At 36.8% G+C, this 12,002-nt stretch overlaps 1 protein-coding gene across 1 annotated transcript in view; it reads right to left on the minus strand.

Annotated features, from left to right (window-relative positions):
• GADL1 (GAD like acidic amino acid decarboxylase 1) overlaps nucleotides 1-12,002 on the minus strand; it is a 159,491-nt gene that overhangs the window by 95,661 nt on the left and 51,828 nt on the right. The window contains exons 10-11 of the mRNA XM_019664511.1: nucleotides 10,248-10,312; nucleotides 9,893-9,974 (exon numbers count right to left, since the gene is read on the minus strand). Of these exons, the coding sequence (XP_019520056.1) occupies nucleotides 9,893-9,974; nucleotides 10,248-10,312 (147 nt within the window). The remainder of the gene's footprint in view (nucleotides 1-9,892; nucleotides 9,975-10,247; nucleotides 10,313-12,002) is intronic.

Below are 12,002 nucleotides of genomic sequence, written 5' to 3' on the forward strand. Positions count from 1 at the left end.
AGAAGCCCAATGAAGCCAAGGCAAGATAAACTAACCAAAAATCCGTATTTAGAACATTACAGAGAAATAGCAGAAAATTAAGGAAAGTTTGAAAATATTAAGAAGCCTGTAAATTAGTTATTTTATCACCAACGGAATGACAGTTAAATAGTTAACTTTCTAACACACAACACCAACAGGTCAAAAAAAAAGAAAGAAAGCTCTGAAAGGAAATTGCTGAAATCGTATCCTCAGAAAAAAATGAAATAAAGGTATTTTTAAAGAAGTGAAAGTTAATAGTGTCCCCAACTTTTGATCCACTATGAAATTCCTAAATATGGTCTTCAAGAAAAAGGAAAATTATACCAGATGAAACCTTAGAGAGATAGCAAGCAATAAAGATATATACACAAAAATATTTATAGGAAATTTTTGTAAAAGCCAACAATTAAAATAACCCAAATGTCCATAACATAAAGTGGATAAACAAATTGTGCTATACTCATATGGAACAGTATAAGACAGTGAAATGAAATGATCATCAAATTGTGATGAAACTTACAGACATAGGGTAAGTTTGAGCAAAGCAAGAACAAAGCCATACTGAAAACTTACATCCCCTGTGATTCCAATAACACAAATTTCAAAAAGGCAAAAGTAAACTATATTATTTGAGGACGCATGACAACAAAGCAAAACTAAAAAGAAAAGCAAGAAAGCCAAAAACAGGAAGGACCACATGGGGAATTTCTGTTCTTTGTTTTAATCTGTGTAGCAATTTCCTGATTATTATTATGATAATAAGTTAAGATTTTCATTGTATTATCCATACATTTTATGGATATTTTTACATTTTTCTGATACTTCATAATAATTAATTGAAAAAAAGACCAACATCTCCCAAATTCCCAAATAGCCCTCAGAATACACTCCCAAAGAAGATACTGAACCACTTTTGCAAGTAACAAAACTCCCTAACTATGATTTACCATCAGCATCATAAGGGTATAAAGGCAGCTATGTTTGCTATGTGAATGCACATATGTATGCCTGCATGAGTTATAAGTACCTTCATTATAAAAGATATGGTGACTATTTTCCAGTTTTCATTTTTCTACTCCATCCCTAGTTAATTCCTTTTTCTATGCCAGTAACAATTTCTGTGCAAATTACCACTTAAATACAATTACTAAAGATCTAGATATTGAATGTTAACTGTAATTGAAAAGTAAAATAATCTATATAAAATAAATATATATTTATGGTCTCTGATTTACCTACAAAATTAGAATACTTCTCTTATTCAATACTTTGTGACAAGTATTGACAACTTGAATTGCCATAGAAGAAAAATCCTGAAAAAACTTGACTGCCTAAAATCTTTTTGGCCTCGAAACAACAAAGCTAGAGAACCTAATCAGGAGTGGTAGGGATGTATTTAGATATCTTCCTTGGAAAACAAGAAGTATGACAACTAGAATTGTGCAAAGAAAAGCAAATGGAATGATTCACTCCAAGAAGTCAAAAGGGTCCCAAGTGTCATAACAGAAAGTAGATATAGAAGAGAAAGACTTGTTTTAGTGAGTTAATAGTAAAATAAAAGGCAAAAAAATGGCAGATGCTTGGAATCCTTTAAAAATGCTAAAATCAAATTTTGGCTTACCCACTGAGGCAGGTGTAGCACGCTATTTATGGCATGGATTTTTCCATTAGTTTCCTTCTAAGGTTCCTTTCATGCCCTTATGTTTCTCATTTTTCTTAGATTTTAACTTATGTAATTTTCCTGTTGTTATGGGACTCTAATTGGTTTTGTTACAAGGTAGGACAAAAAAAATTCAATCTGTAAACAGAATCCTCTTTCTGGGATATTTTTCAATTGCTAGTTTTTATCGAATCAGAGATGACAAAAGGACACAAAGATAGAGTTTCATTTTTTTTTTTCCTTTCTGGCCATTTCTTAGAAAATCCAGTCTTCTGTGACGATTGGCAGAGAAGCAAAGGTTGGGGTCTCATAGTGAAATGGGATGGCTGTCATGAAGAATGAATTATTTACCTGGAAAGATATCAGAGAAATTCACACACTCTTAGGGTTCTCCAGAAATAGACAGGTAGAAGATATTAAATCCAATAGTGGGCAACACCCCAACTCATCTAAGTCAAACTGATGAAATAAATGTAGCTTAATCAGTGGGACCAGGTGGCAGCCACCCAAACGTTTGAAGGAACTCAAGGATGAAATTGGGAAACCCTTGGCCAAGATGCGCATCCAACATTACAAGCAGCCGTGGCCAGCAAACTGGCAGCTTGTGAATGTCATTCTGTTCATTAGATGGGGTCAAGCAAGGGCCCACAGGGAACCTTAGAAAAGCAAGTATCTCTTCCGCTTGTCCAGTCTCCAAAAAAGAACAGCATCATTAGACACTAAAACGAAAATAACTTCCTAGGGGAAAGACAATATGGCTTCTGAAAAAGGAAAGCATGAGTCACTGATTTATTATTGGCCTCTGAACACATAGATAAAAGGCCAAATGTTGGCATAGTTTAGAGTTAAGGCTTTTAAAAAATGCCAACCTGAAATCGGATATGAGGACGTAATGGATATATCAAACCATATGAATATGACACACCATTTCTATACCTTGCAAAAAAAACAAAAACAAAAACAAACCGATCCTACATACTAGCAAGAAAGGATACTCTTTGAGACTTGAAAGAGATCAGGCTGCAATGATAATAGACATACTACTTCATACTGCAGGTAACAGATTTAAAACACATAACCATTTGATGGTATTGGAAAACGACAAAAAGTAAGTTCACTTCAGGAAACATTTTTATTGAGCATTGCTGGGTGCCGGGCTTTGTACTAAGTCGTGGGACTACAGCAATGAATAATTCCCCTTCTACCCGCCAGTAGCTCACAGTCAGCTATACAGATGATTACAAGAACAGTGGACTAGGTCCTGCATTGGAACTTGTGCCCATTTGTGACAAGATGGTAAGTATTAATTTAAATCAAGTAGTGTAATAACAATTATGCAGTAACACACCCCTTGGAGCCACAGTCCACCAAGGATTTAATGTACTAGACTATATGGAGCACGAATCTAAAACAAAGTGCAAATTCCCTTGTTAAAATTAATGACAATTGCAATAACAACAAATAAACCCTAAAGCCCAATTTTATTGTTCTGTTTGGTGGAGAAAAACAAAATGGATTTTTAACACGTGCAGCTCTAACACTAATTATTATCTCTTTACCTCGCGGCGAAGCAAGGCAGGCATAATGGGAGTGTTTGTGACGACTAGTAATACCATGTGAGTTTTTTAGTGTGATGCATACATATATGTATGCATATGAACAAATTTCCAAAAGCCTCATGAAAAGAAAATTAACTTTTGTTTATTATACTTAAAAAAAAAACTAGAAGTGAAAAAAAGAAAAAGGCTATTTACCAACCATGAATTTGATAAGTTCTGCCAGTTTTACGCAATACCCAACCTTGCTGAAAAGTCTAAGGAGAATTTTCTCAGCTCAAGCAAGAGCATCCAAGATATGGGGGGAAAATTGGGCAGCATCAAGCACAGGAGATGTATGTCTCTGCTACAAGTCAAATGCTTCTTCTTTCTAATCAGCTTTGAACACATGCCTTCCCCTCCCCCCGCCATTTTTTTTTTCTACATTAGCTTAGGAGGCTGTCATTCCAAAGAAATTTATAATGTACCTGTACAGGGGAAGTGTGAGTGTTCTCCAGCATGAGAGAAAAACATTTCTTTGATGATCAGATTGTTCAGTATTTTCAAGCCATCTCATGGCACCTCCATAGGAACTCCATGAGGAAAAACAAGAGCTTAAAAGAGACAGCCTCACAAGAGCAGATACAGTTTGTTCTAGTTTCTTTGATAAATCTATTTTGTCTTCTTTCTTTCCCTGCACAATTTTTTTAAATGGCATTTAATAGTTGTCATTTGCAATATAAAGTATCATTTCAAATAGCAATTTAAACGGGCTGAGAGAGCACATGTCCGAGGTGTGGTATTCCATGGAAATCTCTCTGCCTTCTCCTGGAGGAGCACACTGGGAGATGACATTAATCTCCTTTTTCTTCTTTTCTCCTTCCATTGCGGGGCCGGACCCACAGTATTGAATGAATTTCCTACTCCTCTTCCACCTGCAAATCTGTCTCCTACAGAAAGACTGGGACTCCATTCTGAGCCTTCTCTAGAATGGTGATGAAGGAAAAGAACTGCAAGCTTATCTCTTTTCTCTTCTTAGCATTTGAAACCTGGGTAGCCCAGAATTATGTGTAAATACCTGTATCCAAAGACAATCCCTGAGAAGGAGGTATTATATGTCAACAGGTAAAATTAGAAGGAAAACGTTTATGCGTCTGTTTAAGTGTGGGTGTACAAGTGACTTGGCTATTAAGTGGACATAGCTAAATGCCCCTGTGATGTCAAAGGGATCCATGTAAAACACACACACACACACACACACACACACATGCTCTGTTAGTGAGAATTTTTGCTAATAAGCAATTTTAAGAAGGGAAATTAGGAAACAAGTATAAAAAAGCATCATCAAAGATACCATAACTCTGCTAGTTCTAAAAATTTATTCTAAGGAAAGAATAAAGGATGTGCACAAATATTTAGCCTTAAAGATGGCAGTCAAATCAGTAATAGCCCCAAATTAAAACAATCTAATTGGTCAGTAATATGGGGGTGGTCAAGTTAATTATAATATATCAAAACTATACAATACTATGCAGCTATTAAAAATGCATAGGGCCAGCCGAGTGGCTCAGTTGGTTAAGAGCTCGCTCAAGAGTTTGAGCTCTGAGCAACAGCAGTTCAATTCCTGCCCTGAGCTAAACAGCCGCTGAGCTGCCAACAGGTGGCAGGATGGCTCAGCTTAAAAAAAAAAAAAAGTTGAAAAATGCATAGCATGCGTGTTGACATGGAACAATGCTCACAGTTTTGTTAAAGAGAAAAATCATGTTAAAAGCAAAATATGTTATAATTCTTTTAGACTAGGTATGTGTGCATATGTATACATTTAAATGTATATATGCATAAGGAAATATAGAAAAGGCCCTCTTCCGTTATTTGTATCCTATATCTTTCTCTTCAACTTTCTCCAGTATCTAAACTTTCTGATTTGTCTATAATGAACATGCATTTCTTCAGAAATAAACAGATAAAAATGGACATAATAAAAAAATATTCATAGTATCAACATAATCCTTCTTTTTAAAAAAGCCCATTAAATTGTCTGTAGCTACTAGGCTAAACAGGAAGTCCTTGTGAATTAATATTCAATGATAATGGGGAGTACAAATGGAGAGGAATAATCTATACACAAAAAGTCATCTGATTAGCATACTTCATGTTCTCATACATCTGTTAGGTTTTTCTTCAACTAAAAGTTCTCCTAATAAACACTAAAAATCAAAAAGCTAATATTGAGATTTTTCTGCATCCATGCAACTGATTCTTAGAATATATTGCCTTTTATTTTAGATCAAAGCATCAAATTGTCTTTGATCCAAAACAGCCACGCAGATCCAGCATCTACATCTGAAGTCAACCTATTTAAAATCACAGATTTTTTTTTTTAAAAACCCTCATTTTCTTTTTCATCCCTATGATGCAAAGAGGGCTAGTGATAGTACACCTTCAAGAACAACAGCTCTGCTTTGTTTCTGAAGCAGTGTTCTTTACTAATACAGGAAATTAAAAATGCAAACACCATAAGCTAGTCAATCAGGAAAGCAGCATTGTGAATGTTATGGCTTTGAGGATACAAATTAGGGAATTAGTTTTTCCCTTAATAGAAGTATATTCACTAAGTAATTTGATTTATTTTAACTCGAGTTATCCCCTTCCATTAACTGGAGAAGCAAGTCCATATTAAAATGACTATTTATCAATTACTGCTGCAGGCAAGCTCAAGCCAATATATGGACCCACGCAATAAAGTTCATCAACTATAATTTTAATCACTGTTATCTCAGAGCTCTCAAAAGGAATAATTTGGGGTAGGGGAGAAACTGGAAACTCCTAATTTTTGCTGACAGGAAGGTAGATATTTCTGAGGATTTTTAATGCATTTAATCATTAAAATTTTCAGCGAATTTTAATTTTCTCTTGTTCAGTGAATACTTAAGTATTAGGTGCTGGGGATAGGGTGGTAACTATAATGACATTGTCCCACAGCTTTATTCTGGGGGTGGGGGGGGCAGTTAATACATGAGAAACCATAATTACAAATCATGATGAGTACTTTAGAGAAAGGGAACAGGTCGGAGAAAGAATAACAGGGAGATGTCAGTTTACCTTGGTGAGTCTGGAAACTCTTCCTTAAGAAAGTGACATTTTAGCTTTGACACAATGGATGACAGTCATTCACACTCCCCATAATATTCTTCTCTCAATTTTGTTAGCATCACTCTTTCCTGATTTCCCTACTATCTCCCTGGCCATTCTGACTCAGTTTTAACTGCGAGTTCCTCCTCTTCTATCCAATTTTTAGACTCCAGTGTTCTTCAGGACTAATTTGTATGTCCTCTTGTCTTCTCACTCCCAAGTCCCTCCTAAGGCAAACTATTCCATTCCCATGGCCCCCAAAAGCGTCTACATGTAAACAATTACTTAATGTGCTATTCCAGCCTAGACCTCTTTTTCTAACTTTGGATCCATATGCCAATTGCCAATATGACATCTTCACTTGAATATCTCATAGGAATCTCAAGTTTCACAGAGCCAATGCTAAAATCATGGTATTTCACCCTCAAATATTCTCCTCCTTTAGCTATCCCCATTTCTCTAAACAGGACTGTTCACTCAGCTGCTGTATCACTAGCCAGGGGATCAACCGTGACACCTGCTTTTTCCTCAACTGCCAAGTACAACTGGTAATTCAGCCCTGCCTAGTTGATAACTAATCGAATGTCCTCACAGTATTGCAGCCCCTCTGCCATCAACTCTTGCTTGGATACTATAACCTTTACTTATTCTTGCATCCATTCTTGCCCCTTTCCGATTCATAGTCTTAAATGAAAATCCTTGCAGATTACTCCCTGGCTTTAAAATTCTTCCACGGTTTTGAAGACCAAGTCTAAAATCATTAAAATGATCTCTAAGATCCTGCATGTTTTATCCAGTGCCTAAACTTTCAGTCTTATCTCATGCCAGTCTTAGCATTATTCTCTGCACTTCAGCAACAATGGACTTCTTTCAGTTTCTAAAAGGAAAAAAAGGACTTTTCTTTCTTAAAGACTTTGCACATGCTGTTCCTTCCACCTGGGACATCTGAGATCTCCCTGCTGTATATTCTGAGGCCTGTACTCTTCTCTCTATCAGATAGGAGGAGTGCATTTGGCTGCAAGTAACAGGTTACTCAATGGAAGTAGTTTCAGTGACAAAGACATTTAATTACTTCATATCACAAAAAGTCTGGAAGTAGGCATTTCCAGGGTTAGTACAACATTGCATAATCATCATCCCAAACCAAGACTATTCTCCTTTCTGCTCTGTTGTTCTCTGCATGTTGACTTTTCGATTTAGGGCCATTGCCTTATGGTTACAAGGTAGCTGTCAGTGCTAGGTACATCACGCTATGACACAAGGCTTTCAAGGTAGGAAACGGGGATGAGTGCTCGCCTCTTGTGTGTATCACCTCTAGCAGACTGTAAACCCTTCCTCAAGAGCCCCCATCACATCCTCCTACATCATATTGGTTATAAATGTGTCATATGGTGACTCTTAGCTGTAAGGGAAATGAGTATTAGGAGACAGAGGGAAGTAGGTCAGAATGGCTTAGAATATTTAATCAACAATGTCTGACACATGCTTTGGTGCACTTATCAAAATAGTAATTAAAGAATTAAATGGGTATATTTTGTTCACTGTCTCCTCTGTGAGATAATAAACTCTTTCACTATGGGGGATGTATCTGTTTTATTAGCCCAGAATCAGCACAGTGCCTGGCCTACATAGGAAATCAGTTAGTGTTGGTTGAATGCACAAATAAATGAATATGAACGAGAACAATAGATGCAGAAAACAGGTACAAAAGAGATGCAAAACTGCCTAAACAAGAAGAAAAAATAAAATAAAACAAAACTGCCTAAACAAAACTTAAGCTGATTGTCTTTTGCATATCTCATCATTCAGCTCTCCATTCCAGTTAATAAACAGCCTTTCATCAAAATAATTAATTAAAAGGCAATTTTTGAAAGTGCTCAATTCTTAGCATAATGAATGCAATTTTTCTAATCCCTTAAATTTTGCCAAGTGAGTAGCATGGGTATTACTGTTATTACTGAGATCCAGAAATGAATTCTTTTTAAAAAATATATAATTTTAACTCCTGTTACAGAGTTAGATGATCCAGGAAATTTTAAATTGCTTCAAGCATATAAATATAAATCAATTCTTGGCGACATCACTCAAATATCATTCAACAAGAGAAATGTATAAAAGCTAGAAAATTATTTAAAAGAGTGGTCATACAAATTTTGGCCTCAATTTTCCAGTCCTGAGAGCATCACACCAACAGATGAAGATGTCATTCCGATTGGTTGATTAGGGAGAAAGCAGATATAAAAATTGTCTAGCACATAAAAGATGCTTGACATATTTTTGTTCTTATATCTGGACCAAAGGAAAACCTGGATTTCTGCCCAACTCTGTCCTGTCTTAAATATGTAACTATGGGCAAGCTGAGTGTGTACTTTGGTTCACAAATGATAGAGTAAGCTTAACACTACCTTTGAATTATAACATGCAGTCACTCTACAATTTAAAAACTTAAATGAAAAAAAGCTAAATGACATTGAATATAGTCAATGGCCTAAGAAAACATTAAGAAATAGATTCATATTCCCAAGAGTGTCACTATCTACAAAAGCACAACCTGTTCATACAGTTTCTGACTGGCGTTTAGTTTGGTCATCTCCAAACACAAAGGGCACTGACATACAAATTCCACATTTTTTTAAAAAAGAGAGTTGTAACTATCACATATGCAAGACTGGGTTTCAAGTTTTAAATATGGTTTTCATTTGAAATAAAATTCCTTAAAAAAGAGAAAATGACTTTAGCATTTAGCAAAGGGAGTCCCCTAAGAAAAAAAATGTAAACAGATGGCTGAGACAGATCACCCACATGCTTCACACAGATCCTGAGGAGACATTTCTAAGAATGAAGCGGCACTTCCCAGCCTGGGCCAGGTCCCACAGGGATCCTTATTTAACCGACAGAAAACACAGAGTTTATGTCTTTAGCCGAGAGGGACCTCGGCAACTTTTTCCCACTTGCCTCACAGTGATAAAGAGTAACTTCCAATTCTTCCCAATGTTCCCCAAGAAGCCAAGGACCAACCACTTGAGACAGACGATGCTCTAATACATCAGTGTTTGATGATTAGCCCTGCACTAACATCTTCCCCTATAAACGGGCTGGTAAGCCCCAGCTAAGCATATTAAGCATTCAATTTAATGTATGACACACATCTGCTCCACTTTCTGAGCAAGCAGAGGTTTCAAGATAACTTAAATCCCAGACTTAATCAAGGAGAAAAAAAATCTTGGCAGTGGTGAAAACTGAGTTTTAAAATATAATACAAATGAGGGCGAGAGAGACCATCTTGCCATAGCTAATGAGATTATATAATAATACCTAAGTCAAATTCACACAATTACCTGAGCAGAAACACTAGTTCTTTTTCTCTGAGCCTCCTTATCTTCCCTTCTGATGCCATCCACATTCAACAAAGACCTTTATCTATCTATATTTGGCCCAAGGCACCAAAAGATAAGCAAAAAAATCCTCTGCAAACACCCACAGTTTAACCTGCCTTGATGCCCAAAGGTCATAAAAAAAAGAAAAAGAAAACAAAAACACTCACAGATTTGTCTTTTACAAGGAGAGCACAGCACTGAATTCCAGCCATCAGCATCTTGTGGGGGTTCCAGGCCACAGAGTCAGCTCTGTTATGTAAAATGAAAGAAAGGACAGGGCGGGGAGAAGACCCAATTAGCTTCTCCTGGAAGAAAGCGCGCTGTCATTAGCAGCACTCTACCCAAGCAGCGCTCAACAGGCGGCCTTGTTTGAATAGCGTGGAGTACTTTGGTTTTTTTCCTTCAAGTAAAACAATTACTTTGTTTCTCTGTCTATTTGCAGAATGTCACTTAAGTAGGCAAAGTCCAAAGATACTCCCTTGCCTAAATAAAAGGCGCTGTTGTGTGGGAAACTACACTTACCTGTGGATGCCCTGTAGGAGCCTGCGGTGCTTCCTGGACAGCAAAGCTGAGCCGCCCCAAGAAGCCTGTTGAGAAATTCATATAACCAAACGTTATTTCAGTGTTATTTGTTTACCTGCCAATTGTCACAGACAACCCTGAGTGACAACATCAATCGTAATATGTACTTCGTTTTAAGTCAATGTGCTAACCAATGTGTACTCCAGGAAAGTGTCATCACTGGCTCTACTCAGGCAATCAGAGCCTCATCACAACAGATGGGCTCCCATGGACCTTTAGGGTGTCAAGTCACACATCATAAGTTGTTATATTAACTTGTTGAGTTGCGTGTGCTCAAAAAGAGGTTTAAGACAATCCATGCCCTCTCAAATCTTAGAATATAACACAGAACAAAATAAACAAACAAAACAGAAACAAACTTATAGATACACAGAACATTTTGATGGTTGGCAGATGGGAGGAGGGTTGGGAGGTGGGTGAAAAAGAAGAAGGGATTAAGAAGTACAAATTGGTAGTTACAAAACAGCTATGGGGATGTAAAGTATAGCATAGGAAATATAATCAATATTATAATAACTATAATATTATAAAATATATAATAATAACTATAATATAACAACTATATTATGTAAGGTGTCAGATGGGTACTAGATTTATAGGGGTGATCATTTCATAAGTTATAGAAATGACTAATTACTATGCTATACACTTCAAACTAATATAACATTACATGTCAACTGTAATGGAAAAATAAAAGAATTACTTAAAAATAATAAAATAAAACAGATAATATCCTTATAATGCTGAGATTCTACCACACACAAGGTACAAATGCTGATAATGGGACAGGGCTAAGGGCTGGCATTCAGCATAATAAATGTGGCACACACTTGGCATGGATCACAGATGGCACTGGGAACTCGTAGCCAACTAGCATGTGCTAGGTGGAAATGGATCCTGTTATTGAAAAAGTAGATCTTTTCAGCCAAATAGCTTTCGGAAATATTTGCAAATCAAAAATGTGAGCGTGGGGGAAAGGCCACCTGGGACTTATGGAAGTTATTCATCAGTGAGGTTAATATGAGCAAAGGAAAGAGGAACTGAGACCAGGTAAGAGGATACCCCAGCCAGTAACTGGAGGGGAGGGAAGAAGAATCAATGTGAGGAGCAAGGAAGTCAGTTTGGCCCTTGAAACTGAGCAGACTTCTTAGTTTAATTTTAGGGCAGTGAAGGGAATCTGAGGGGATTGGCTTGGGCTGTGTTGAACGCTCTCCAAGGCTATTTCTACCACACAGCATTGCATTGAGCATGGAGTTATTATTACTTCAATTTTAGTTTTTACAGAAAAGCTAAGGTTCAGAGGTGGTAGGCAAACTGTTCAAGGTCTCACTGGGAATAAAAACCAGATTTGGAAGCCAAAGCTCATTTTTGTTTCATGACAGCATCATAACTTAGGGAAGGTGACTAGTTGGCCAAATGGTAGAGTATATAGCACATGGAAAGAAGTAGTAAAATTATGTATACCATGAATGTGGAAGGTGAAAAAAGTGAGTATTGTAAAAGCTGAGCCCATTGGTGAATAATAAAGACTGGCCTTAAATCCTACTTAAAAACAGTTGTCTAGTTCAGGGCTGGAACTACTACAGTGAGTGAGTCACCTAGGGTGCACAATTTAAGGAGGAACTCACTCTCAGAGCAGGGCTATTGCATGACCCTAAGAGAGAATGCCTCCTTAATTTGAGCCCTAAGAACCTC

This window comes from Hipposideros armiger, unplaced genomic scaffold (assembly GCF_001890085.2).
Source record: "Hipposideros armiger isolate ML-2016 unplaced genomic scaffold, ASM189008v1 scaffold_424, whole genome shotgun sequence".
Classification (NCBI taxonomy): Eukaryota; Metazoa; Chordata; class Mammalia; order Chiroptera; family Hipposideridae; genus Hipposideros; species Hipposideros armiger.